The sequence below is a fragment of the Antedon mediterranea genome, chromosome 11 (genome assembly GCF_964355755.1).
Source record: "Antedon mediterranea chromosome 11, ecAntMedi1.1, whole genome shotgun sequence".
NCBI lineage: Eukaryota > Metazoa > Echinodermata > Crinoidea > Comatulida > Antedonidae > Antedon > Antedon mediterranea.
Window position 1 is genome coordinate 12447184 of NC_092680.1, and position 24370 is coordinate 12471553.

Consider the following 24370-nt stretch of genomic DNA (forward strand, 5'->3'; position numbering starts at 1 on the left):
AAATAATTTTCAAGCAGTGATTGTTTTGTTTTGAATATTACATACTGACTTCAAAAGAGGGCAGCAGACATGATTTTTATAAAACAAGTATTAATGTGTACTCACTGTCCAATAGATACAGTTACAGTGATTGCATAGGTTTAACACATTGTTGTATAATTCCCTGTTTCCATGACGATGACAAAGCCTACTATACACACCCTTCCAGTTCACTTTATTGTCACTGTCAAGGAATTTTGGAGATATAGAAGTAATCTATAGAACAACAAAAAAACAAATGGTTTAAATTTACATCGATCTTTAACAACAAATTGCACGTGGTTTGCAATTATGAACTTCATCACTGTAAACTACAGGCCTTGTCGTTTGGAGAGTGCAATCACTTATCAAAACGCCAACTTAGACAGTGTCGTACAACGCTCTCTGAGTTGGCCTTTACACTCCCCAGATGTCATTGACACTTTTGTAAACTTATACAAGATACAACGAGCAAACCTACAGCGCCCCTAAAAAAAGATATTGATATTCGTCCTCAAGCTTAACTGGAAACTGAGGAAATTTGGATTGGGCCCTCCACGGACCACAGCAGCCAGCAGTGCAGGGCCTACCAGATCAGCACACCGGGAGATGATCCCCTACTCTTTTCGAATAGTGTACCAAGTTCTTTAACATGCACGCGTCGAGGAATGCAATTTGTAGCACACCTACAATTTTTAAATGTAACAAATGTTTTGTTTTATACCTGTTGCTGAGTAAAATGAAAACGGCAAAGCTTTTCCCATCGCAACGTGTATTCACTGATTTCATGTATGTATTTGCAAGTTAAACCAAAGTTTACAATATCTTTTGCATTTGCCAATGATGACATAATGCGGTTAAGACAATCTGGAGGTAGATCCATCAGTTGTAATGAGTCCACTCTAATCTCAGTTGGCTGCAAGAAACAAAATGGCCACCATGGCTTTATTATGCACATATTATAAATTCACATGATCATTGGATATGCATAGTATTATGGGATACATCACTTGATTGGGTCAAGGTTCATTTCCAGTTGACATCACTTTATTGGGTCAGGTTCATTTTCAGTTGACATCACTTGAATGAGTCAAGGTTCATTTTCAGTTGACATCCTTAATTGGATCAAGGTTCATTTCCAGTTGTTAGATAATATATTTCAAAATTTGAATTCATAACTTACTGTATAGTCAATTGTGTTAAGTTGTTGTAACCAGTCTTTTACCAAGTCTAACCACTTGTTCCATGTTTTAGGACTACCCACGTGGAAGTGCGGGTTCTTCAAAAGGTTCTTGGAAATGTCCTGCAGTATTTTCTTCACTCTGTTTACATAAAGCTTAGTTTCAGACACTGTAAAAATAAATTGTGATTAGTTGTTTCAGGTGTCATTTTAGTGTTGGACTAAGCATTGACAAGATCCTGACAAATCAAGTTTGCCTCATGAATTATTCATGAATCAAGAGGTCATGCAAGCATAATTCGCAAAATGACAAGCCAACTTGTATCGGATCCACCAGCCGTATCTGGCAATTGGTTAGCAAAAGTGTTGGGCAGTGTATGCTTAATTTTTAGGTAAATTCTTTGCATTCAAAATGTTTAGTTGAATACTGATGTTTGGAGGACGAGACATTGAGGGGGTTAGGTTCCAGGTTGAAATGTGAAGTTATAGAGTAGTTTTGAATCTTACCAACTGTAACTGATTCTTCCAAAATAAAAAAGAAATTTTTCTGTGCGAGGCCACTTAATGCAAACAACCAACTTTCTGTTATGATTTCCAAAATCTGAAAAAAAAAACAAATTATAAATATAGTAGGACTTATTTGTGTGGTTACCTAGAATTTCTCGTGCACCAGGTCCACCACCATAATAGTAAATAAATTGAAGGAAATAGCTGAAAATAAAGTGATGCAAAAGCATAATTTATAGTAAATTCTGAAACCCAGCCATAATTAATATAACGGTAGAATCGTAGAATTAATACTTACCCTACACACATAATTGAAACGTCTGTGATCGTGTACAGCACCTGAGAAATCCAATCGATTCAAAACCTCTCCAATAGTAAAATAAAAACCAGTCTATCATTTGAAAATAAGAATTCATAAAAATATATTATTATTTATCTAGTGAACATAAATTTATACAGAAGGACAGGAACAAAACCGATTTCATTAGAAATAGTCGACGCAAGATGGAGACTATTAGGTCACATACTTAGACAAGACCCATGTACACCAGCCAACACAGCAATAAGCTATTATTTCAGCAACACTACCAATATAAAATTTCGAGGAAGACCGAGAACCACCCTACCAATAACTCTCAGCAACGACCTACTCACCCTTTATAAGCATAACAGATATTAAGTATCCCGGACAATTGAAAACCAAGAAAGACATGAAACAACAGACTGGAAGAAACTGGTAAAAGAGATTTACGGAGCAGCCAAAGCGGAAATGTCGGCAGACTTTTCAGCGGAAAGGCAGTAATAATAATATAATAGTGTATAATTTAAGTGAGGGTATATGAGTGACTGAACTGAGTCTAGTATGTAGGAAAGGGTCACTGGAATCCACATCGGTATTACTCCTTGACCATTAGGTCTGGACTTACAACTCCCTGGACACATTCTATAAGCCAAATACCAACTCTCACCTTCTTAGCACCTCCTCTTGGTAAAAAGATATAACAGCTGTGGTGATCTACAAATTAAACAATAAAAAATAGATTAAAATGTCATAATATAAATAATAGATGTAATTTTATACATTTCTGACATTAAATCAGAACTAATTCATGTATATATTATATAACTATATACTGTATATGACCTGTTAAGGCCAATTTACACAGCAGGTCAGCGGTAACGGTAAACAAAAATAGAGAATCTAGGTTATTTCTTATGACCATAACAAAACGCAGAGCAGATGAGCGGTTCAGTAAAAACTCTCAAGATAGATACAGATTCTATGTGGGACAAGCTTATCATTACCGCTTGTCTGTGTAAATTGGACTTTATTAAGCACATCTCCCACTAATCAGGTGATTTAGTTAGTTGCCTCTGGGTCTGACAGTTTCAAAAAGTTGACCGACAGAGCCAGTCGATTTAAGACAGGTCACTTGTGAGAGGAGAACTTTCTAATTTTTACAGTCTTAATTATAATGGCAATTCTGATTCTAAATTCACAACAACATAATTACACAACAAGTATGTAACAACATTTAATAACATGGAATTAGCTTGTGACATGTTGTTTTCTTGCAACAGCTGCTCACAGCCCACTTTGTGATTGTATTCAAAGATTGAATTTTGATTTCATCACAAACTTGGAGCTGATCCCACATTCCACGTAAGTCTTTTGGCTATCTTCCTATAAACAACTCCCACAAGAGTTACTTGGTAATTATTACACAATGTTACATGGCCTACTTATTATCATCAATCAAACTATGTTTGTTTATTATTTGTTTGGCAAGAGATGATTTGTAACATATTATTTAAAGATGTATTGTCTCTTGAAACACAAAAACAACCAGTTTACGTAATTAACAGGTAATTTAATTTGATTACATTTCATCTGGAAAATCGTCGCGAACAAAAGTAAACAAAGATTTCAAACCATGAGTATGCATGATGCTAATTAGGATTGTTTACAACCTGTCATAGTTGAGAAGGTGTTTTCACACAGATTGCGAGGAAGTTTTATGATTATGCATACAGAGTAGCCAAACAAGCGCGTTGCATTATGAGATATGTTTTGTTCGCAATAATTTTGACTGGAAGTCAAAATTATTTTTTGAACAAACAAACATCTGTATTTCAGTTAAATGATTTTTTTTGGACAAATTTTTGGTGAAAGTTAATAACTATTATGATACTTCAAAATGACCCACTTTTTTTCAAAATATTTTTTTTTATAATTTTTTTGGAATTAGTCAAAGGGACAATACTTAATTAACTAATTTAATTTACACAACACTGTTAATTCAACATCACATTGTGAAAGCTAATTAGTTATGTCATGTTTTAACATAAAACGTTATTAATGCTTTTAAATATACTGTACATAATACAGTATTGTTAAATAAACATTGTATTTTGTGCACGGCTCCAGGGAAGAACAACCTCCTACATAGGACAAATCAATAGTCCAGTTTTGAGCAATACTTTCATTTTGTGAGTTCTAGACTCGTACCTACCTATGGATTTCTTTTTTCTGTTTGATTCATTTTCTTTATTTTGATCTTGTGAACTTTCAACTTCTTGGTTCCTATTATTAATATTACTTAATCTGCAACAAATAAAAATGGAACCAATCAAAATGTATTGAATATAATAATAATGATCACTCAATATAGAGTACCATAATTCTATGGGAAATCCCCAGGCCACGAAAAAATCATGTAGGGCATGTAGGATTTTACTGTCCGGTGACAAGCAACCTCACAAAAGAGTGTTAATAATACAGTATAGAAAACAAAGAAAGAAAGAGAGAATATATGCCATGTATTATAGTAATGTTCAAAGAAAAATTTTAAGTAAAGAAGATTAACTAGACTAGACGGAATATCATACAATAACATACCACAGTAAAAACTAATATTCACAAAATATGAAACAAAAAAGAAATACCATTAGAACCAGCCGGCCTAGACAGAAATAATTAACAAGTGTTTGAACTTTAAATAAAAAACCAGTAGAACCAGCCGGCCTAGATAGAAATAATTAACAAGTGTTTGAACTTTACCTCTGCGTTTCGGTATCATCAGTCAAAATACGGTTAAAATAATGTGTGGTGGCGATTGATATGTGAATCCAACCTGAGATGTGGCGTACCCAGTGACCCTCGTTCATCACTAAAGCCATGTTGGCTTAAAATCAACTGTGTAAAGCTAGCTACAGTAGTTTTTTAAGCATAAACTGTTGATCAGGAACATAAGACAATAGCAGACTGATCCAATAATTCCAAGTAAAATTGCTGTTAGAAACAACGTTGCTTTAAAGACCACAGCTTAGTGAATGCACTTAGATCAATGAATATTGACATTATTACAATAGCCTTGTTGTGGCTAGATTATTTGTTAACTTTGAACTATACCATATATGGTCGTATTGTAAGAGCCTGGGAAATCATATCTAAAAATAGCTGAGTGATAGAGCTTCAATTAAAATGAGAGGCCAACCTAACAAGTTGTTCACCATATTTGGGCATGCATCTAAAATGCAAAATTACTGCTGCCTCTGAGCAGGGAGTCCCTGCTCAGAGAAAACAAATTAGATAAAAATACTAATGCCTATTTTACAGAGGGGTCTGACTATAAAAACCAACAAGAATAACATTTTCTTAAGAAAATTGTTAGCTTTATTTAAATGTTTGTTTGTTCATGCTAATGTAAATGGCAATTCATATAACTTCCTTGATCATCTGTTCTTTCCTTCCAAAATTGTTCTATAATTATGTTTATTGATACTTTTACCAAGGCTAAAATTAAAATTTCCATTATAAAATGGATTATCTAACAAGATGGATTAATATAACTAATTACTGTACTCAGCTTCAGTTATGATATTGCTTTTAATCATGTTGTTTAGTCTATAATTAGTCATAATGATAATTACTAATTATTTCCAATTGTTGTTCATGTACAGTTTATGAACTAGACATGGCAAACAAGGTCAAAACGGCCCCTTTTTCAGCGGCGGGTAAGGTTTGACCGTATACAATGCATGTGTGAAATGTAAAGCTTTCTTATGGCCCTCCCATGCACATGTTCGCAACACGCTGCTTGGTAGGCCTATAGTGTTCGTTATAAGAAGACGAGATGTAATTATACGTCCATGGTTTAACCATGTAATGTATAATATTGATTTATTTTAAATTTATTTTTAATATGTCGAATGCAGTTTTAATGATGACTGTTCGTTTGTTCGTGTCGACACATTCAGTATCAAATGGCGATATTTCTGTATTTTTTCAATCAATTGCTTGCTTGCGAGTATTATATAAGGTATGGTTTAAAGATCTTTGGCTATGTTCGGCTTCGGGATATTATACCACACTTAGGCTAGGCTATAGGGGTCGTCGGTTCGTGTTATGGGTTGTCCAATTTTAGATCGTCCAATTTGAGGTCGTTGGGGTCGTCAAATTCGAGGTCATCGCTTTCTACACACCCAACAACAATGGGGAAAAACAGTCCCACACAACAATGAGACAAATTACCAAACTGACTCTAGTAACTTAGCTATATAACCCCTTCCTCATCACACCCCCTCCTCCCCCCCCCCCCTTCCTAAAGTATCCTGCATCATGAAAGGGGGTCAAGTTTGAAAAAGACTTTCACAGTGTACCCTGATTCAATAGTATGTAATGGCTCAGGGTGGGTTTAAAACTGAGTACAGTATTTACAGTTACAAACAAAAGAACCTGTGCAGAGAAGATTTTGAAAGAATTAATAACAAAAGAATATAAAGTAGGTTATAATTCAGTCAAAAGTCAGCAAACAAAAAAAAAGAGAAAAAAGACCATACAGTACAATATAAAATGTGTAGAGGCAAACCATACTTACATGACTCTTGAATTTGAACTTTTAGCAAATGTTGGAATTAAAAAAGAAAAAAATCTATGTACAATAACTTAATGCATAATAGAAAAATAACACCTAAAAAAGAAGCGTTATTATGTATTTACAATAAACGTACCCTCAGTAATAACTTAAATGACCTAAAAACTTTCTCTTCAGTGTCAGTCTTGAACCAAATAAATTGAAGTTTTTTTTTCAATTTTAAACGCCAGACAGTTTCCAGCTGATAATTGCAAGCCTCCATATATTTGGTATCTCTCCGGCTAAAATACAATTTTTCCAATTTTTTTTTAAAACGCAAAAGAATATACTGATATTTTTATTGAGTCCGTTTAGTGTATTTAAAAAAAGTTTATGTATAAAATTTATTTATATCGGCAAAAACTTAAATGGCCCTTCTTTACAAAATTAAACTTTGATGTGAAAAACAGCAGCATTAGCAATTTTCAAGACTGATATTTATTAATAAATTATATTATAATATTTACTTCCTCAATCCCTGTACCATTATATTGTCAATGGAAAAATGATGATGCATCAAAACCACAACAGAACAAAGGAATGACATTATGTATAGATATTAATGCCATCATCATGAGCGACACGTGATCAATAAATATTGTGACTGTTGACGTTTCATGTGATTATTTGTTATGTTGTTTAATAAATTAAATGTATTTAATGATGAAAAAAAATGGTGTAATCTTACCTATCTCTGGCAAGCCTTTTGATGTGTCGGTTGAGGTTTTCACGAAGAGCAATGAATTTCTCCCATCCGCTGCCACTTCGAACCCAGTTGGAATTGGACACCGCTGGTGGTGGTGGAACTGATGATGAGGAACATCTCGATTCCTTAGCAACAAGGGGCATCGTCTTTAGTCAAGAAAAGCTGTTTTAAGGAAAACAGTTTGACTGCTTTTTCCTAATTGTAACCGAAAATACCAATAGATTTAATCTGACTACAATTCTCGTATAATTGTTGGATTTCAAATTAACAACTGTTGATGAGAAGAAACGTTTATGAAAACACTGACGATTACCATCTGGTTTTGTTTTGATCACGTGGTTATTAAAGATCCAGACAAGAGGGCTATACCATTTTAAAAATGTGGAATAACAAATATATAAAACTTCAACACTACGTACTTTTCAATAGGCTTTGGAATAATTAGTACACATTTATAATATTTAAAAAAATATTTAATAATTAAACTCTTAAATATGAAGTTTTCATTGACAATATTTTGTGTAAGAGTTGAAAAAAAAGCTGAAACTTGTTATTTAATATTCTCATGCGTCAACAACCTTGTTGAGGGATCATCTTGGAGTAGCTCACATCACTTTTTTATTATTTTAATTAATATAATGAATACATTTTGAAGATACGCTTTTATAACAGCGGCACACTTAAATAAAGGTGCGTTAAGCATATCAACCAAAATGGTAACTAAACAAAGAAACTAATATTAATAAAGAAATCTTATGCAAACGGCCTAACATTATTTTGCTGCATGTAAAATTATAATCTTACACTGACAGTTTGAAGGCGATCCCCGAAGGATGACACATACCGAAAATTACGTCATCAAGTGAACATGCGCCCGTCGCGCGTTGTCAAAACAAAGATGGCGACTTTTCCATTGCAAGTCATGAAATTCATTCATTTTTACTCATATTTTGAATGAAATAAATGTTTAATTATATAGAAAATAATATCTACCGTAAGTATTATAGTTATTTTTAGTATCTGTATTGTTAAAATGATTGATAAAATGATAATAGGCCTAGGGCCTAGATTCTTTATCTGTTGAATGAATTTGGCCTCTTTTATTGTTTTGCTCCTCTCTCTATCTCAGTGAGTCGAGTGACACTATCATTGGTGGAGTCCAACCGGCCTTGCTTGCTGTGACTGGTTGTCCCGTCTTCTAGGCCTAGAGGCTAGGCTGGTTAATGGCGCAATAATACAGGAGTCTAAGCGCGCCTATAAAGTCCCGCATATCTGGCGTGAGGCTCAATGTAAATAAGCTAACTTTTTTGGGCTAGGGCCTAGGCCTAGGAGGCTACGCTAATCATGGAAAATCTTTTATTTTAATTTGTAAATGTATTTAGGCCTAGCTAGGGCTAGGCCTAGGCCTAATTTATTTTAATTAATGTCAGTAATTTTATTTATGTTTGTTAGTTATTTAATAATAATAATATCACTTTATTTTTTTATGATGATTTTCCTAATATATAATTTCAAATCATACGCTTTTTCACGTTTCAAAAACATTAACAATCGCAATTTGATTTCAACTCATTAGTTGAACTAGATGGTTCGCTCGCGTACCATCTAGGTCGTGCCCACAGATGGTTCTCGAATATACAGTAATTTCAGCGTAACAAAAACTGGCGATTTCAAATGTACGTACCGCAGGACTATAATACATTCTCGTTTACAGAAACGAATAAATAGACACGATGATTTATGTAGTCAACTAAAATTAGCACCCTGGGAATTACTTCCGAAGGAGAAACTTATCACAAAATGAGTCCAAATTTTTGATTTGGACTCATTTAAAGAAACCCAATTTGCGTTTTGTATGTAACATTAGGGTTGAGGGATGGGAAAGCGGATAGGTACAAAGAGAAACAATTTTTAAATATATTCTTTATCCACTCAGTAACGAAATGTTTTTTTCATGTTTTATAGGCCTATAAATAATATACCTCTAAATACAGTAAAACATTTGCGATTTAATACTTAAACTGTCACTGTCATAATCGATTGAAATATTAAAGTACATGTCACAATACACCACTACGACGTTTATATTATTGGTAATTATTAATTAATACAAACGTTTAGAAGGAACTGTCAGTATAAAGTTTATTTGTATATAATAATGTGTTTATATATCTAACTGTAGCCTATCCACAATGTCAGTAATAAAGTTTATTGGTTATCCGCAACGAAGTTGCAGGATAACCTCTTGTGATTGTACGAAATCATTCTGTTTGATTTTTGTGTAACGCTTTTCTCTACAACTCGCAAACATAACATTTCGGTAACTATCTTAACATATTGACATTTACGTAACGTCGTCAAGCGAAGCTTTTCATGACGTTTACAATTGCGCAACGTGACTTACGCACGATTTAACGATTTTGTCGTATTTAACATAGCTCGACAACCAAATAACATTTCAACTTGAAACTTTGCAAAAGTTTAATTTATATCATGCGCTAACTTTCTGTTGAAAAAAAATTCCGTGTTTTACACAAAGTTACGCGCGCACGCGCATTTAAAATTTCAAAATGCGCAAAATTAATTTCTAATCAACTTTCTACGCGTTTCATGTCGTTTTAAGCATGTCAACAATTCCCACGCGTGCGCACATTTTTACGTGTGCGGTGCGCACGTAGCATTGAAAACGTATTTTTTTCGCGTGATTTATGTTTTTCCAGCCTTTTCTAGTAATTTTACCAAATTTTAAACAATTTCGACTTAAAGATACGTCATACGAGCACGTCGAATTGGACAATTTGCGCGCGTTTTTTATGAAAAGGTTAAAAAATTCGTTTAAAATATGCCTTTTTTTAAACAGTCGTAATTTCTAAACTAGACGGTCAACTTTTTGTGGATGACATATTCTGAAAGTAGATGAGTTGTAGGTGTCGGATCAGGTATTAATATGGCTAACCGGACATTGTGACGTCATCGTATGGCCACGCGAATATAAAATTTAGGATTTTTGTATCTTTCGTCATAGCTCATCACATTGAATAGAGCGCATCTTCACTTATTCGTTTTCCATTTTCACCCCCATTTTGATATTGTCTAGGTCAATCAACTATCTTTCGCATGAGTTAAAAATATTTTAATTCTTTTGACGTCATCATGCCTAAAAATTTAAATCACGTGTGGCATCAATTTCATCTTTACAGTAAATTTTAATCTGTTATAGCTCATAAGAATAAAATGTGATAATCACGATTAAAACTTTTTCTGGAAGCTATTGGATTGTATATACGAAATTATGTAAACATGTTGCCCATCGGATGTTGTGACGTCATCATATGGCCAGTTAAATAAAAAAGGTCGTATTTTCATCTTTTGCGTCATAATTCATTACATTTAAAAGAGCGCGCATCAATATTTCACGTATTCAAATTTCTTCTACACGCTAATACGTTGTTGCTGAGATAATTTCCTTTCGGAATTGCTACCTTCGCGTTTCATTTTAAAACCGTCAACATGTTAAAAATTGCAATAAATAGCGGGTCCCGTAATTTCACCTATTCTACACTGTATGTGATATGGATACAGATTATACTGTGTATATACTATATATGAATTTATATATAGATAAAATTCAGCAATAACAACATATCATATTCTTCAGTTCAGGTCATAATGCCAACGTGAACACTTCCTTTTGTCCTCAACCTATCCCCTTATATGTTAATGTTGCACCACTTGCGCGGCGGATAACCAAACTCGTCAAAGTGACGAGTTACATGTCTAGTTTGTATATATTTTTATATTACATCCAACAGGACGAACATTCACAGTAAGAAATGTTCGATTCAAATGAAGACCAAAAATAGTTAATAGGTATTTACAGTATTGTCAAAGTATTGCAAGTTTATTCTCAAAGGGCCCATATATTTACCTACTGCATGTGTTAAACCAAGGGCTCATAAATTTACCTACTTGTATTAAACCAAACTCTGGCAGACTGAGAGATTGGGATGTTCCATTCATCGCAAATCAATGCATTTGTATAATCGTATATTAAATGTATCAAAATAGTATTTTTTTAAGAAAATCGGCCTGTCTTCAACATTATGATGGTGTACTCTAGCTGTTCAACCGGTTTTCAGCTATTAAAAACAATTATCGTAGGAGGAGATAGGAAAATGTGAAGCCTCCTCGCATTTTTGTGGTGGGTATTTTTCAAGATGGACATCCATTAGACAGTGTATACCACGATCAGAAAACACCCCTATTTGGGGCAAATCATTGAACCTAAATTCGTTTTAATCGTCAATAACTAATTATCTAACTTAATTTAATTAGTAAACAGGGTTACATCAGGTGGTTAAAATCAGTACCGAAAGTACGAACCAACTGTATATACCATCGAGTAAAAATTCTAGAAGTAAGGCGCGATTTACCGAATTTTGCCCTTACGTAAATTTATATATAGATACATACATGGGTTTATTATAATTAACCAATAATTGCAAGCCAGCAGCAACCTCAAACAACTTGACATGTATAACTTATAATAGTACAATTATTCAAGATAAAGGATACAGTAGGCCTACTGTAGTTTTACTGTAGGCCTATCTTAAATTATGTTAAATTATTTAGAATTTAATTGTAAGAGATGTCGAAAGTGTCAAAATGGTTCATTTTATTGACGGTCCTGTCTACCTCATCCTCCTAAAGTGCTTTGTATTTTGTGACCAGTAATCTTATTAAAAAGTCCCATTCCCTACATTTTTTTCTTGTAAATGTCTATAACAGCATAGTTGTGCCATACTTAATATATATGTTATTTTGTCTAATTCACTGTAGGCATAGATTACGCTTTACAAGTTATTCAAAATCAGGAAGAATATTGTAGGCATTGCCACCACTATTAAGATATTATTTTTTATATAACACCTATATAAATTCCTGTCATTTGATTGGACGAATGTGGGTCACATGGCGTGCAATAGTACGCACTATTCAACGATCGTTAAATAGTACTTTTTGAAACATTTTTGTGTACGAAAAAAAAACGTCTAGATGTTATATAAAACAAATAATGAATGTTTTGTATTCGTGTAATGGTACAAATAATGGCACTTGGTGAATGATGAAAGGTTATATCAACTCGGCTTTGCCTCGTTGATATAACCTTTCATCATTCACCTCGTGCCATTATTTGTACCATTGCACTCATAAACATTCATTATTTGTATAATATTGTACTATTATGTTATTTACATGTCTTTTTTAAAGGATTACTTTAAATGATGGCTTCACCAAGTACAGCTGTAGATGAGATAGATATGCAGTCTATGTTTAAAAAACTAAGAGTTGATCCAGAGTAAGTAGACCTGTGTTTCAATTTTAAGTGTAAGATATTCTAGGGGGTGGTAATAGGTGGGGTAACCTAGTCACAGTACTCATCTTTGAATTTCCTTATATACCTTCCTCCAAATTTTCCAAAATTTCTAACATTTTTACTACCCACCCTTGTTTAAAATGTACATCATCTCAGTGTATTAGTTTTATACCTTGATTAACTGCATTTTGTTCATGTTTTTCTTTAATACTTGTAGGCCTGTATGTTCTAAGCGAAGCTCATCAACTAGGCGATCTAGTAACGGAAACTACTTCAGCGTGCGATCACGGAAATCCAACTTAAAGGCAGTGCCCTGGAAATGGACTAAGCATCGCTTAGAACCCTATGTCACAATATCAGGATCATCGCCTCCTCAATGGCAGCCGGAGTTATTTGGATCACCAACGAACCATAACAAAGATGATCTTGTTAAGAGCGTTAAATTACCCAGCACGTTCCAACCGTCATTTTCAACCGGGAATTTTTTGGCAAAGGCTAAAAGCGATGAACGAGCTGTTTTTGGACCTATTGTTAAACCTTCTAAAAAGACATTAACGTGTAAAAAGTTAGCGACGATTCAGGAAGAAGCACCTGAAGCAGATCATTCTGCCAACAATTTATTTAAATCTTCTTCTCTTATTCAAAGATTCAACAGCTTTCAAATGAATCCTAATAATTGTCCAACAAGAAGAAGAAACATTTTTTGTAATGATCATTTGAATACAAGACAATTGACTGCCAAAACACAATCTACAAATTCTAATTATTTTGATAAATATCGTGATCAATCTTGTGCTTTTTCATTGAATCGAAAACGATCGTCGTCCGAAGATGTTTACTCAACGTCGCTGTCGGAGTGTAGGCGGACCGAATGCAGGCACAAGGCGTTTTCGGTGGCCCGAGGCGAGGTGGCGTACACTTGTTCGCAAGAAGCTCTTCAGGTTCATCCACCTCTGGACGACACCAGTATGGAGGACCTTGCTGGATATTTTGAAAACATGATTTACATCCCAAAAAAGATGTCTCACATGGCAGAGATGATGTACACATGACAAACAGATTAAGTAGAGAAGTGTATATTACATGAAAAACATAGATTAAAGCTCTATCTATATCTACACTATCAAACTAGTTTGTGCCCAAACATGGTAGTGATATGACATGATGTCCATGGGTGCATCACCTTTGATAGTGTAGACAGAGCTTAGTAAAAAAGTGTGTGATAAACTATCCTACAGTGCTAACAAGTTGGTATACTCATTCCTACTGTATTTTGCAGCAGTGATTTAAACAGTGTTGAGATTCTAAAGATGAATTCAATTCGTCATTATTTGAAATTCAGACAATACTAACAATATTACATATTGCCATACTTGACCGTTCTGCTTTGTCATTTAACTCTACGTTGCATTGCACAGTTCAAACAAAATTATTTGTTGTTTAATGTTTAAATAGAGATTCTATTGTGAATGTTTTGATATTAATATGTTTACTTAAAATAATGTAATTTAAGAATAAAGCACATTTTGTAATGATGTAAGGTTGTTGGAATTTTTAACCGAATCTTCCTTAATAACATCAATTTAAGAACTTTTTTTAAAGAAATTTATTACAGAAAATAGTATGGAACTTTTTATATTTAATTTCTTGCTAGAAATTTGTTTAGAGTTAAATATTATGTATATTTAGATATAGTGCATAAACAGTATTATGTTGTTTGTATGTTTAATGTTCTTATACACACAATGTCTCAAAGATCACACTTGCATAATTTGTTTGCAATTCGTGATGTTTGAATTTTGTTTCTGTAATTTGTGATGTTTATTGTAAGTTTCCCAAACTTGAATTCTAATTTATTAACTTTTCACACATCTCAGAGTGTATGTGTCGGTGGGTGGTTTTACATAGAAAAAAACAATTGATATGATAATATTAATGGTAGCTATGCTGTATCATAGTAGGATGGTTATTATGGTATCTGTTGTATTTATAGCAATACTGACTGTTACTGGTAGAATGAGGTCATTTTGTATAGCCGTTTTGATAACATAAAGTTAAAAAATAAAATTTATAAAATAGTTTTTTTAAACTTCATAATCCCTGCATTTTCTTTGATGTATTCATAGGGGTAGTAGTACAGTATAAGATAAGTGAAATCAGCTATTTAAAATTGTATTAATTTAAATACTGTATTTTCAAAAAAAGAAAGGTAGATTAAATTATAGTAACATATATTGACTAATAAGTTTAGAGTCAAATATGAATTACGAATCTGGAACATTTACATTTTTTTAAATGTTATTACTACTGTATTAAAAACTCTATTGTTTTGAGTAAAGCTCTGTCTACATTATCAAACTCGTTTGACCAAAATAAGTATGATGTGACCAAATATGGTAGTGATATGACGTCACCATGTCCATATATGGGCACATCACACCTTTTTTTTTTCACAAAGTTTGATAGTGTAGACAGAGCTTTAGAAAGTTTTTTTATATATATAATGTAGAAGAAAACACATTTAAAGGTGCAATCACATGTTCTGTTTTCAGACCATTTAAGTTTAACTATTAAATTATAAGATTTGTTATTTACATTATAAAACATTAATTGATATAAAAACATCATGATGTCAAATTGTTTAGTATACTTTATTGTACAGTAATTGTATGTGTTAAAATCATACTCATCGAAATCTTAAATACTACAGTTTGTTTTCCAAATGAACTCTAGTCTACAAACACTGTCAAACTTTATGTGACAAAAAAAATTTGCTGTGCCCATATATGGACACAATTACGTCATATTCCTACAGCATTTTTGTAGTTTGTGTAGTATAGCTTAGCCGAGCTTAAAGTGTGGTTCCTACTTGGACTCAACGTAAGCGCGCCGCAAGTAATTAAACCAATCACGGCGCGATGGATCATCCGACGGTCGCTTGTGATTTGTCAACGTACCAATAGGCGAATTGATTTCATGAGATACAACACCTATTCACAATCCAGTTTTGCACTTTATATTCGGGATACACAAGTAAAGTTAAACACATTAATTTACCGTTACACAACTCCCTTGCATAAAATATATAATAATAATACAACTAATAAAATGTTAGTATCTTCTTGCCCATACCATAATCTTTTAATTGGCCTCCTGAGAAACTTAACCCAACCCTCGTGTGTAACATTTTTTTGACGTCACATAATGCGCGCGCAAAACACCAATCACGTGCTAAGATTGCTCAGTTCATAAATTAATCAATTCTACTATGTTTACTTGTTTACTTGTTTCCCGTACACTTTCGTCTACGGGATCGAGGCGAAGCACTCAGTGCTTAAAAGCCCCTCTTAGCAATAAAATCATATTCTATATAGGGTGAAAACTTCAGCGGGTGGTTAGACCATGCGACGTTAAGTTTTGCTTTGAACAAGTTCACCGTAGCACATGAAACTACATCCGTAGGCAGAGCATTCCATAAGAGAATAACTCTCCTGGAGAACGTGTCCCTCCTAATATTAAGACGAGAGCTTTTAAACTTGAGTTTATATGGGTGTCCACGGGTCCGAGATTCTAGATCAAATTCAAAAAATGTGTTGATCGAAATACGATCGAAACCTTTAACAATCCTAAAAACTTGGATAATATCTGCTCTCTGCCTTCGATATCTCACTCATGGTAGGAAGACCAAGAATTCTCAAACGTTGTTCATAAGGAATATTACGGTACCTAGGAATCAATCTTGTTGCTCTTTGCTGGACCTTCTCTATTTCATCCTGATCTCGTTTTCTAATAGGATTATAAACAGTGTTACAATATTCAAGCGTTGGCCTGACAATAGACTTATACAGCTTCAAAAATCCATCTTTATTCAAGAATTTAAAAGATCTATAAATCATTCCTAGTTTCTTATTAGCTCTTTTACAAATATCCGCTACATGCAAATTAAAGATTAAACTATGATCAAAGGTAACACCTAGATCTTTCTCCTGCTTTACCTCATGTAGTAAATTACCAGCCATTGAATACAAGAATTTGGGATTATCACGACCATAATGAAATACCTTACACTTAGTGTCATTAAAAGGCAATTGCCAAACATTAGACCAATGGGAAGCACTGTCAATGTCTCTTTGAAATAAATCTGCATCATCAATGTTATTGACCACTCTATACAACTTGGTGTCGTCTGCAAATAAACGTATACTAGATTCGACAACATCAGGTAAATCGTTAATGAAGATTGAAAATAAGATTGGGCCCACAACGCTACCCTGTGGAATTCCACTTAATACTGGAGCCTGTGATGACAATTGACCATTGACACTAACTCGTTGTGTTCTATTTGACAAATAATTAGAGAACCATCCTAGTAGATTTCCCGTAATACCAAAACCTTTCAATTTGACTAGAAGCCTTTGGTGTGGCACACTATCAAAGGCCTTTTTATAGTCTAAATAGACACAATCAAAGCTATCATGGTTATCCAGGTTAGTAGTCCAACTCTCCAGGACATCAAGTAGTTGTAATGCACATGATCTACCTTGTCTGAATCCAAATTGCTCATTGCACAAAAGACCATTACTTTCAAGATACATTACAAGTTTATCCCTAATAATCCTTTCCATCATTTTCCCTATGACCGACGTTAAACTAACCGGTCTGTAGTTAGCCGGGTCCTCCTTTTTGCCTTTCTTAAATATAGGTATTACAATTGCCTCCTTCCACGATAGAGGGACCTTCTGATCATTGAATAATCTAGTGAATATTAGACTGAGAGGGTAAGCAATGTTACTATTGAACTTATACATTTGAGGGAAATACTTCAGTAGAATACTACGTAATTCATCATTTCTTAAGATTGGATTGGTTACTAATTCATCCTTATCATTTTCGTAAATAAATTCGTTATCTTTAATTGCAACTAATCGCCCGTTGCTCATGATTACCGCGCGAACCTGCAGCAAAAACGGGAATTTACAGTAATAAGGATCAACATAGTGATTGCAAGTTTGCTGTGAAATCGTCAATTGTACAATTGTCATAAAATAAATACCACTTATCCTTTTCTTCTTCTTTGTTGGCTTGTTGGTAATTACGTTTGTGAATAACGATATCGTATTGTTATCTTTACGACAAAATTTATATTCTAAAAATCCTTGTTTGTACACAGGCGATGCTTCGTTGAAATCAAGTGGCATAATTCTCCACGTTGGTAAGGACGTGCTTATAATTATCAAGAAAGTGTGAATCTCCTAACTGTACGAGTGACCGAATTATCAGAGTCAGATGGAAGTTGTTGATGCCGAATGCCAGTGTTCCTGTATAGGCCTAGTCTACCTGGTAACCAATAGACACAAGAACCTCTCTCAGAAAATAATTTATGGAATAGCAACTGCCTCCTTGCCGCGTCATCATAGCTGATTTGATTTCTTCAAACGTTGGCACATGGCGCGCATCCGGTGGTACATTTATCGCATGTACCGTTTGGAATGGTATAGCATGCATGAACGAATACGCAATATCAGACAAGAGTTCCACTTTATTTTGTTCGAACTTTTTAAAACTATCATCAATTCCCAGAATACTGTTCAGAAAATCTTCAGATTCTTCTTTAGACAACATCGTTTTGACCTGACGTCCTGGACTACTGCTGACGTAGTTTGTTACCTAGACCTAAAGTGGAAAAAAAGTAAAGAAAGTAGTCTGCGCGTCAACCATGGAGGAAATTACTGTATAGTTTTAATGGTAGTTTAAATAAATGGAAGAGACTCTATACGCGCGTGTACCATGCACTAGCGTGGTTCTTCCAACGAGATATAAGCCTAAAGCTTGGTTCCCACTAGAACGTACCGTAACGCAAGGACGTAAACGCAACGCAAGCGTTTTAACCAATGACAAGCGAAGTTATAGACAGTTAGCAATCACAAGCGAATAAGCCATCGCTTGTGATTGCTCAATTCACTTGCGTTGCGTCTTAAGTGCTGGGTTCTTCCCACTACTGACGTAACGCAACGCAGTGACGTATTGATGCACAGCGTTGTGTATTGCGTAATCATAAGGAAACAGCTATGACGCAATTGTGCTGCAAACATCGCAGGTTTGATTTCACGCAGGCGGGGCCAAACACAATTATTGAAAGGGCATTTTCTTGCGTTGCGTTACGTTTAGTCGCTAGTGGGAACCACTCTTTAGGACGCAACGCAAGGAACTTGGTAGTGGTTGCACTCGGACGCAATGACGTACGCACTATGATGGACTCGGATCGCTTGCGTTCAAATTCAAATTCAAATTCAAATATTCTTTATTTATCAAACATAAAACATTGTGAAATACAACAATATAAGAATACATAATAAAAAGATGAAAAGGAAACACATAAAAACTCAAAAGAGCTTGATAAGTTGTGTCCCCCTACGTCCCTAACAAGCCTAAAAAACTAATACTTGAATAATAATAAAAGCTAGATCCTGCAACAAGTATTATTTTTAAATTATTTGTAAAATGATAATAAATGTTCTTTAAACAATAATTTAAATATATTTAATGAGTTGGTACTTTTTGTAGTTCGTAATTCAAGTCATTCCACAGTTTGGGTCCCACACATGACACAGTAAAACTAGTAGAAGTACGATTACGTTTTCTGAGTCTCATTTTGTCCTTAGATCTTGTATATTATGGCAAGAACCATTTTTTATAAATAGTGATGAAAAACGCACGTCCTGATTAGTAATAACGTTGTACATGAAAAGCCCAATTTGGTTCTTATTGATATCCGCAATTTTAAGAAGTTTAAATTTATAGAAACATTCAGTCATCGAATCATTAAAGATGTATTGTCCCTTTGACTAATTCCCAAAAAAAATTTTTTTTTTTATTTCGAAAAAAAGTGGGTCATTTTGAAGTATCATAATAGTTATTAACTTTCACCAAAAATTAGTCAAAAGAAAAATAATTTAACCGAAATACAGATGTTTTTTTGTTCAAAAATGATGACCAGATTGCATTAGCACCCTATGAGCTAATGTAATCCGGGATGGTTGGGATGCGCTTGTTTGGCTACTCTGTATGCATAATCATAAAACTTCCTCGCGATCTGTGTGAAAACACCTTCTCAATCGTGATGAGTTGTAAACAATCCTTTTTTTTTTGTCTTTTGTGGGTTCGTCCCACTTTTATTATAGTTCTATAAATATAAATAATATATGTATATATGCACATTTATATAATTCTCTTATTTATAAGGTACATTGTTAAAAAAATACATATCTTTTGAACAGTATATACATAAGACTAAGATTTTTTTGATGTTAAGAAGTAACCACATTTACATTCATATACATTTTTAAAAATACAATTAATTAAAATATGTCGATGGCAGTAAACTGTCGATAAAAATTGATTTAAAAAAAACGTACTTATGAAAAAGTTATTATTGTTGTTTTATTCTGTTCGTGTCCGTTGTCTGGGTAGAGAGGCTATAAACTCAGGGGAAGAATATAAAGAATCTTCCCTTTTCACCAAGAAAAAAATGGATGAGATGAAAACGAAGAATGCAAAAGCTTAATAATAGCATGCACAAATAGAGTAGAGTAGATTTCTATTGAGCAAATAATAAACTGACTAGTTACATGTCGTCGTACGCAAAACGTATCATGGCGTCATATTAATTTTTAGTAGGCTACCATACCATACAATAGGCCTTTTTACGAAAGCCTATTAGGGCCAACAAAAAAATAACATTGCTTTCACAAATTCGAAATAACGAATTATTAATTCGTTATTTCGAATTTATTTAAGTAATTTGAAATTTCGAATTATTAATTTGAAATTTCGAATTATTAATTCGAAATAACGAATTACTAATTCGAAATTTCGAATTATTAATTCGAAATAACGAATTATTAATTCGACCTCTGCTCTTTCTAATGACATCCCAACCATCCCGGATTACATTAGCTCATAGGGTGCTAATGCAATCTGGTCATCATTCGTCCTGAAAACCATTGGATTAGATTATTTCAATCGTAGCTTAAATTATCAAGAGATTATTGAAATGTTAGCAGAAGATCATGATATGTTGATAAGTAAACGGACATTAAAGCGAAGGCTGAAAAAATGTGCCTTAGTCGAAGAAAACGGCATTCTGACGAACTTGAAGCCAATTACAGACGTCAGGGATGCTACATGGGTACAGGTGGATGCACATTCGTTGCACACAAAATGGGTTAAACATAGATAAAAAGATGGTCAGAATAATTTTAAACCTTCTTGACCCAGAGGGTGTCTAAGCAAGGAGACGACGACTACACAGAAGAATTTATCATGTACCTGGCCCAAACTATATCTGGCATATCGACTCGTACGACAAACTTAAGCCATACGGCATTTGTATAAATGGCGGATTCTCTAGACACATAATATGGCTAGTCCAAAAGTTATAGCCGGCTATTACGTAAATTCTGTTCGCCAAAAAAATGGATTGTCCCGGGGGTTGTCCAAAGTCTATTAGAACAGATTTTGGAACTGAAAATTCTATTGTTGGTCCAATGCAACAATTTCTTTGTAATGAGAACAGCAGTTTTATATAAGGAACAAGTCAGCATAATCAACGAATTGAGAGTTGTTGGGGCATTCTCAGAAAATTATTATTAATATCGTATTTAACTAAAGTGTCTGCCAGAGTAAGATTAAGGGCCTCTTTACATACATTTGTTTTTAAATTTATATGGATCAATTTTAAATTATAGTGTAATATAATTGGAGACGTTTTAGACTGCTGAGCCCGGTATTGAGACTTTACTCGCTTGGTTGCAATTGAGTTCGTATATACGATACGATACGATAATACTATACTACAGGGTATCAGTCGATCGGTGATGATAGATGATGATGTTGTGAATGAGGTGTGTCTCTGTAGGTGTGCCTATGATGAAGTGGCTCAGTGAGGTGTCTCTGGGCTCTATTGAGACTGGGGGTATATCGGCTGCTGTTCATTGCATATGCCATCATTATATCGTCTTTGAGCTTAGATATAACATTGGTCCTAGTTGATCCACGATCTAGGTATAGGCAAGACAAAGGAGTTTGAAAAAATTGTATATCTCAATGATGGATATCGTTGTCACGTCAATTCTCTACTTAAAAGCTGTCATTCTTGAATTGTTTTACGATGGGAAAGTTCTCTAAGGTTAGATAAACTGTTATTTTAGAGAGCTAATTGGTTACAAGTAGTATTCATGAAAAACATCTGGTCAGTTTCTTACTGGACTTTTGTGGGGCAAATTTTTGAACTCAGTTGGTGTGTGGTAACGTTAAATATTGGAATTGTATATAACTCTGATACATTACAATAGCAACAAGTCGTTGCAGCTTAGCCGTTGATTTCATCGATCATAACGAGTTTATGGGATTACGATATTCTGTCAATGAAAATAATATGATACATTTAATATTTAAAATACTGCCATGGACTGACAGATTATGTCTTGCACCAGTTATTTAAAAATATTATAGAGGAATGCAACTATAGCTCTATAACATGTTGATAACACAATATACGCATATATGGCAATTATCGCATAATAATTGTATTTTTAAAAAGGTGATATTTTGGCCATTTTTCGGGAAAATTCCTGTAGGCCTACTATAGTACACGGATTCTTTTTTCAAACCAATGGTATACAAAACGTACAAGTATACTCAGGGGCGGATTCAATTTACGTCCGAGACGCCAAATGACAAATGTTGTTGGAAATTGAAATCTTATAGCCGGGAAATTTTACCTTCCTCTTTTTTGTTTGCTTCTCAGTTGAAATGAACATGTCATATTGAGAAACATTACCTCTGCTCCATCTCCCCTTCTATTTAATTTTAAATTCTTTGACCCGCCCCCTCATGTACTTGCCAAATGGCAGATGACAAGGTAGTAGACCCGCCCTTGATACTGTATTGATATTCGAATCAATATGACAATACTTTCTTAACTTTCAACTTTATTGTCAAACATAAGAGTGTAAACATTCTAAATTAATGACAAGGGATGATAGATTAGCCAACAATGAATATAAAGTGGGGTGGGGGTGTCAACTGTAATGTGAGTTTGTGAAATTTTGATTCGCCGACCGTTTCAATTTCAATTTCAATTTGTTTTATTGAAAAAAAAGGGGGCAACGACAGACAGATTTGCTACATTTGACAGTGTCATTTCATAACTGTTAGAAGTATAAGTAATTGGGAAACAAATACATATAAAACAAAACGTGAATTTAATTGCAAAAACAATCAAGTGTTATGGTAAATTCCGGGTGTCTCGAAAACAGAGACCCCCACTAAAACTTCTTGATATTACGTTATATAGGGGGGTATCTGTTTTCGAGATTTTCTCGATTGTTTTCGAAATTTTCTCGAAAACAGATACCCCTTAAATAATGTAATATCGAGAAGTTTTTTGTTTTTTTTTTGTGGTGGGTGGGGGGGGTCTCTGTTTTTTAAAATCTCCAAAACAGAGACCCATGGGTCTCGGGTCTCTGGTCTTTGTTTTCGAGGTCTCTGTTTCGAGCACCCAGTAAATTTCAATAGCGAGGGCACATCCCTGCGTATTCCGTTTTTTGACTGGGGAGTACACACATTACGGATAGCTATTAACATTAACACCAGGGGTGTTGCCCTAGACGTGGCCCGGGCAGCGATTTTTTTTTCGTACATAAGTTGGGGACCCCCTCATGAAACGTCACAAAATAAACATGAATAATTCATCAGTTAAATTTTCCTGTTCCGTGTGCACCCAAGCGTATTGCGGTACGATTCTAGGCCTATCTCAGACTCCGCTGTTGTTGCGGCGTGCGATTTCATAGAAGAATAGCTGCGTTTTGTGTGGATTGTCGAAATAATCAGCCTTTAGTTTATGGTGTTTTTAATATAATGTATTACTAACGAATTACGTGTTAAAATTATAGTTTCTATTAATACTATTAGGCCTAATTATTTGTCTCTAAACCCATGTCTATTCTAGTAGTAGCTGTGTGGGTATGTGTGACGTGTGTGTGTTGGTATGACACAATCCGAGTAATAAGTCAGCAAAATTAAACAATAAACTTACACAAAAATACATTTTTTATTCTCGCGGGTCTAATCTTCCCATCTCATGTGTTCATATAAATATACGCGCATTTTTTAAGTTCCTTTGAGTACATGCCATATTGTTTGATAATAAAATAGCAGAATTAAAAAAATAAGTACACAAATCATACACATTCTTTATTCTTGTGGGTCTAAGGTTTCTTTGGGCTATGTCCAATGAATTACTACTTAGTGTAATGTCTTGCCTAGCTGTCGATTAGCCTCGACTCGACACATTTTGCATAGTGGTGTGTGTGACGTGTGAAGAAGAGTGCGCGAAGGCAATCACGTGAATTGACAGAATCCTAGGCCTACTCAAAGATAGTGTAGTAGGAAGATGTTACACTTCCTATTCGTTCAATGCAAATAAAAGCGAGACAACATGGAGCTAAATTTAAAGGGCGCCTCGCACGTCGAGTAGGGATACAGAAAGTTATTGTATAGGAAATAGGCTATTATAACAGTAGAATAATATGATTGTAAAAAAAGTTAAGATTTAATACGAATTAACATATAAAATGCGTATCCGGATATTCACCCCCTGGACA

The 24370-nt window shown here is 34.2% G+C and overlaps 2 protein-coding genes across 6 annotated transcripts in view; one reads left to right on the top strand and one right to left on the bottom strand.

Annotated features, from left to right (window-relative positions):
- LOC140063159 (F-box only protein 32-like) overlaps positions 1 to 7646 on the bottom strand; it is a 9153-nt gene extending 1507 nt beyond the window's left edge. The window contains exons 1-9 of one of the 4 annotated variants that reach the window (XM_072109618.1): positions 7310 to 7646; positions 6586 to 6603; positions 4219 to 4310; positions 2674 to 2720; positions 2004 to 2096; positions 1706 to 1799; positions 1202 to 1368; positions 743 to 934; positions 106 to 255 (exon numbers count right to left, since the gene is read on the bottom strand). In XM_072109618.1, coding sequence (XP_071965719.1) covers positions 106 to 255; positions 743 to 934; positions 1202 to 1368; positions 1706 to 1799; positions 2004 to 2096; positions 2674 to 2720; positions 4219 to 4310; positions 6586 to 6603; positions 7310 to 7470 — 1014 coding nt within the window. In that variant the 5' untranslated portion in view covers positions 7471 to 7646. Of the gene's footprint in view, positions 1 to 105; positions 256 to 742; positions 935 to 1201; positions 1369 to 1705; positions 1800 to 2003; positions 2097 to 2673; positions 2721 to 4218; positions 4311 to 4766; positions 5339 to 6585; positions 6604 to 7309 lie in introns of those variants that run through there. The other 3 variants (XM_072109620.1, XM_072109619.1, XM_072109621.1) reach the window with 3 other exon arrangements.
- Positions 7647 to 8213: 567 nt separating this feature from the next.
- LOC140062201 (uncharacterized) lies at positions 8214 to 15279 on the top strand. Of its 2 annotated transcripts, none has more exons than XM_072108295.1 (3): positions 8214 to 8321; positions 12599 to 12686; positions 12922 to 15279. In XM_072108295.1, the coding sequence occupies exons 2-3, from the start codon at positions 12610 to 12612 to the stop codon at positions 13754 to 13756; spliced, it is 912 nt and encodes a 303-aa protein (XP_071964396.1). In that variant the 5' UTR covers positions 8214 to 8321; positions 12599 to 12609; the 3' UTR covers positions 13757 to 15279. The 2 variants fall into 2 exon arrangements, with proteins under 2 accessions (XP_071964396.1, XP_071964397.1); XM_072108296.1 differs by lacking the exon at positions 8214 to 8321 and adding an exon at positions 8403 to 8616.
- Positions 15280 to 24370: the final 9091 nt, after the last annotated feature.